Source organism: Plasmodium falciparum, assembly GCF_000002765.6.
Source record: "Plasmodium falciparum 3D7 genome assembly, chromosome: 4".
NCBI lineage: Eukaryota > Apicomplexa > Aconoidasida > Haemosporida > Plasmodiidae > Plasmodium > Plasmodium falciparum.
In genome coordinates, this window is record NC_004318.2 from 820,001 (window position 1) to 826,279 (window position 6,279).

Here is a 6,279-nt window from a genome sequence, read left to right on the forward strand (position 1 = left end):
TGCATAACCCATTATATTATCATTCATTTCATTATTTACTTCTACTTTCATAAGATTCTTCTCATCAACGCCCATGTCCTCCTCCTTAGGCAATATTATATTTTCTCCCTCGGAGAAATATAAAGGTATTGGAATTTGTTCAGGCTTAGGTGATCTCATATATAAAGGTATGACAAATTGACCAGCCTCTTCTTCCTTTTTTATGTTAACCGTTTTGTTATTAGACACATCTCCTTTTAAATTGTAATTTGTAACACTGGCTTGGGGAACTACGCTCGTGACAGCTCCGGATACAGATACCGATCCTGATCCAGGTTTCGACCTGGGGCTAGCATTATTCATGTTGTTATTACCACTTAAATTTATGTTATCACTCATATTTATGTTATCACTCATATTTATGTTATCATTTTTTGAGTGATTTATTCCATTTAATATAATTTTATCTGATGGGCCATACTTCATCATATAATTTACATTTCCCACTCTCATATTTATTTTTCTTCCTTCCTCTTCTTCTTTTGTCACGCCACTCCCTGTTTCATGCTTCTGCTCTAATCTCTTGCCTCCTAACAACACCGTTACAAACTTACTATGGCATTTTTTTTCTAGGTTCTTCATAATCTTCGACGTCTGTTTCTTATTATTCAAATGTGTACTAACATTATTTATACTCATCTTTTCCACATTATTATTATTATTGTTATTATTGTTATTATTATTGTTGTTATTATTTATGGTACTGTAATATTTATGCTTACTTTTCTTATTCTTTAAAAGTACGTATTCTTTCCACATTGCATCTTTCTTTCCGTTCCTCATTACATCATTATTACCAATAGTAATATTATTACTATCATCATTATTATTGTCTCCTCCTTTCCTCATATTATTACTACTCACTACTTTCCCATGTATCCTCACATTTGAATGTTCATCCACATTCCCGTCTTTCTTATCACAACTATTATTATTACATGCCATATTCATCACATGCGCAAAATTATTTACATTCATGTTATTGTGATGGTTACTCATAGCATCTACGTAAATCTTATCTATGTTCTCCTTATTATCCACAAGGTTATGATAAGTACTATTATTACCATTACTATTTAAAAGGTTATTTACATGAGACATGCATCCTTTAGGGTATACATCTGCACTAGTTCTTCCTACATCATCATCTTCACAATTCTTTTTCTTACTATTATTATTATTATTATTATTACTACTATTACCACTAGGAGTATTAATAATGTTCTTATTTTTTATCATCCTTTCACTTTCCTTACATTTCACATACATATCATTTTTCTTCCTCATTTCACCCACTGCCTTATTTGCCTCATATTTATTATTTAACTTTCCAATTCTACTACTTATTTTGTCAATTACACTTCTCTTTTCTTTTGCATTCGTTTCCACTCCTTCCTTCTTTTCTTCTTTTTCCTTCGACTCGTTTATGGCTTCTAAAAAGTCCTCCTCCTTCTTCACATCCTTCAATAATAAATTAAATAATTCTTGTGTTGATGAAAACTTGAACTGATCCTTCGATTTTTTCGCTTTTGTTATAGTCTTATTATCCTTCTTGGATTTTTCCTCCTTTGCCTTTTTTTTCAATTTCTTCTCTTTCCTTTCTTTCTTTTGCTTGTCTTCCTTTTCTTCTATATCCTGTGACCCTTCCTTCTTCTTTTCTTTTTTCTTTTTTCTCTTTTGCTGTTCCTTTTTTTTATCCCCTTGTTCATAATCCATTCCGGGATATCTTTCGGAATGTGCTTCGCCTTCCTTTAACATCTGCTTCAATTCAGAATTATCTTTATCTTCACATTTACCATTATTACTTTTTTCGTCTTTTTTATTATCGTTACTCTTTTGTTCCTTATTATTTATTTTCATCTCCTTTTTGATTTCCTCTTCAGTAGGTCTTTTTAATATTTTAATGATTTTCTTTTTATCATTATTATTTTTTTTATTACTAATACTGCTATCGTCACTTGTGTGATTCGTTTTCTTTTCTCTTGGTAAGTTCTTACATCTTTTCTGTTCAGCATACTTATATTTATACCTTCCCTTAGAATATACATCATTTAACGAAGACATATTTCGATAACAGGGTCCACCAGATCCTCCTACTCCTCCTATATTTTCTACGTCTTGCATTTCTTCATATTCATCATTTGTCATCTTATTATAATTATACAATTTATAATAATTATAATAATTCTTATATTTGTTATATCCATAATAATTATTATGCCTTCTACCGGAAATGGGCCCTTTATTATGATGAATACTTAGACACAGCTTCTTGTGCTTCTTGTAATTATTCGTTATCATTTTAGTTATTGTATTATTATTAATATATAATATCTATTGCCAATATTTTTATTTTTATTATTATAATTATTATTATACCAGAAATATTAATAAGTATTTCCTAAAATGTACATATAAATAAGTATATTTATAAAAATATACACACATACAAATATGCATATATATGTATATATATTTCTCATATACTACCAAAAAAGCATAAATAATTATACATAAATATATATATATATATATATATAATATATTACATATACATATAATAATATATACATTCATATACACATATATATGTGTAACATATATATTTTTTTGGCGTGTATAAAATTACAATAAAAAATTAAATTTGATACGATATAATATATATGTAAAGAGTAAGGGTACATGTATAATACGGCTCAAATTTTATTAAAAAAAAAATAAATATAATTAAATGAATAAATAAATAAATAAATAAATAAATGAATATATAATAAATATATCAATATATATCAATATATACAATTTTAATATTAACACATATGTGCAAATATCTAAATATATATATATATATATATATATATATAATCTTGGACATATAAAATATTTTTTTTTTTTTCTTTTTCTTTTAATATTCAAAAAAATATATATACATTTTAATTATTAAAATTTAAATTTAATTATTAAAATTTAATTAAAAACAAAAAGAAATAAATAACAAAAAAAAAAAAAAAAAAAATTGAAAAAAAATAAAACTCAAATATAAAATATATTATATATATATATATATATATATATATATATATATATACATATTTGTGATAAATTTAATACTTATGCTAATATTTAACTTATACATAAATATTGAACATATGAAAAATATATATAATATACTTTGCTATAAATATAAAAATATTCAATTTATAAATGTATATTTTATATATATATATGTTAATAAGAAATTAAAAATATGTAATAAAATTAATATTATCCACTCGTTTAAAAAAAAAAAAATAATAATAATAAAATAAAAATTAATGCCATATATATATTATGTATATTTTTTGTATATTACATTTATCATACATATAAACTTTATATATAAAGCAATATTATAAAAATATAAAAACAATAAATTTATATAAGTATTAAAAAAAAAAAAAAAGAAAAAAAAAAAATTACTTTAACTTTATAATAATTCATGTGTAAATTTTTATAACTTTTCATAACAAAATATAATACATTCAAAATATATCTATATGCAATATATAAAAAATAAGTTTATATTATCGTTTAATAAAAAATACATATCAATAAATATATACATATATATATAAATATATATTTATATATATGATATATCATATGCATTAATTAAATATTTATAATATAATTATATATAATTCTTATGTATCATGTAAAATATTCATATACTACCAAAAAAAAAATAAAAATATCCACAAATCACCACACCAAATAAAATACATAAACTTTCGTTTTTCATGGTTCATAAATTAAACAAACACACACGTTCTTTTATTTACTACTATTATATAATATATATATATATATATATATATATATATAATGTACTATTTATATTTATATATTTTTTTTATTTTTTATATTTTTTTTTATTTTTTTTATATTTTTTTAATTTTTTTTTTATACAATTTTTTATATACGTTCTTTCTTACATGTAAAATTCCCCCTTATAACTCTTTCTGGATTGGTTAGGTAAAATTTTTTTCCTCTTGAAGTTATAATTATATATTTATAATTACAATTTCAAAAAAAAAAAAAAAAAAATATATTATATTAAAATGATATTATAAAAAAAAAATGATATTATATTATTTGTTAAATTACATGTAATATGTATAAACTATAAATATATATATATATATATATATATATCTTATATTTGTTTATAAATTTTCTTTTTTTTTTTTTTTTTTTTTGGATAATTATATATTTTTTTTATGTCCATATATGTGTCAGAAAAAAAAATAATTAACTACATATACTTATATATATATATATATAATACTAAAAATTTCATATATAGTATATATATTTCTGTTTTTTTTTTTTTTTTTTTTTCTTTTATGTTCCATGAGATAATATACACTTTTATAAAAAAAAAAAAAAAATAAATAATAAAATTCAACTGTTTTTTATATGGTTATCCTAATGCACTTTTTTATATATATTTTTTTATACTTATTTATATTTTAAATACATACTATATATATATATATATATTTCTTTTTTTTTTTTTTTTTTTTTATCTTATCCATTATTATTTATACAACGGTCACATTAAGATGATATGATATTATATAAATAACTTCTTCATTCTTCTAGTGTAAAATATATAAAAAGGTATGGATATATTTTTTATTTTATTTTATTTTATTTTTACATTTTTTTTTTTTTTATTTCTCACACTGGGTAAATATATATACTATATGTTACATAAAATATTAAACTTCATATTGTATAAAAATAATATAATAAAAACATTTAACATGTGTATTTAAATATATATATATATATATTATAATATGTTCATGTAATATAATTTTAGGTAAATATTTGTTTGTGTAACTTTTCAAAAAAAAATAATATTATATATTTTACAACAAAAAATAAGGTGTAAAATGATGAACATAATAAATAAATAAATATATATATAAATATATATATAATATGCAATACTTTATTTGTTTACTTTTTTTTTTCTTTTTTTTTTTTTATTTTTTTATTTTATTTTTTTTTTTTGTTTATTTGTTTTTATCATTGATACATAATAAATATATTATATATTTCGTATAAAAAAAAATAAAAAAAAAAATATATATATATATTAGGTAGCAATAGTAATATATATATATATATATATATATATATATAATATAATATTGTAATATTTAAAAAAAAAAAAAATAAAAGGTAAAAATATCAAATGTATAATAAAAATATTATAAGCAAATAATAATAAAATAAAATATTATTAACATATTAAAATTATATAAGACTAACAGCCATATATGTAAAAAAAATATGATAAAAAAAAAAAAAAAAAAAAAAAGCACATATACATATATATATATATATATATATATAATAAAATGAAGCTTTTCTTAACACTAATAAGAAAAACATACGAAAAAAGATAACATACACATATAATATGTAAATATATATATTATATATTAGTCTATAATATAATATATCACATATATATATATATTATACATATAAATATTTATATGTCTCTATATTAAATAATTAAAGAATTAAGGTATTTAAATATTACATATGTACTTATAAATATATATATATATATATAAATATATAATCAGATATAATATTCGTGCCAGTAAGTATTAAATAAAAAAAATATATATATATTAAATAAACATATATAAATTAATTATATTAAATAAAAGGTTCAATATATGTGATGCAAATTCTTATGTATATATATATATATATATATATATATAAGAATTACAACAAATATAGACATATAACATATACATACATATGTACATATACATAAATATATATATATTATATTAATGATGGTACAGTGTATATATATAATGTACTAATATCAAAAAAGACTATTGTCATAATATAAAATAAATATTATATGTTTCGTATAAACCAGGAAAAAAATACAAAAGAAAAAAATTTTCTACATAAATATGTATCTTATATATATATATATATATATATTCATATATCAACCTACAAACGATTAAAGGATGATATAATAATTAAGTCTTGTTTAAAAAAAAAAAAAAAAAAATTCATAATAATAATAAATATATGAATGAAATACAAAATTATTATTATAAATATATAAACATATCGTATAAATTATATGTTTATATATATATATATATATATACAAATAAAAACACAAAAAAAATAAAGTTAAAGAATAAATAT

The 6,279-nt window shown here is 18.8% G+C and overlaps 1 protein-coding gene across 1 annotated transcript in view; it reads right to left on the reverse strand.

Moving 5' to 3' along the window:
* Window positions 1-2,340, reverse strand: part of PF3D7_0418300 (conserved Plasmodium protein, unknown function) — a gene marked incomplete at both ends in the record, with an annotated part of 2,979 nt that extends 639 nt beyond the window's left edge. Inside the window, one exon of the mRNA XM_001351455.1 lies at window positions 1-2,340. This exon is cut by the window's left edge and continues 639 nt beyond it. Within this exon, the coding sequence (XP_001351491.1) occupies window positions 1-2,340 (2,340 nt within the window).
* Between the last annotated feature and the right edge of the window lie 3,939 nt (window positions 2,341-6,279).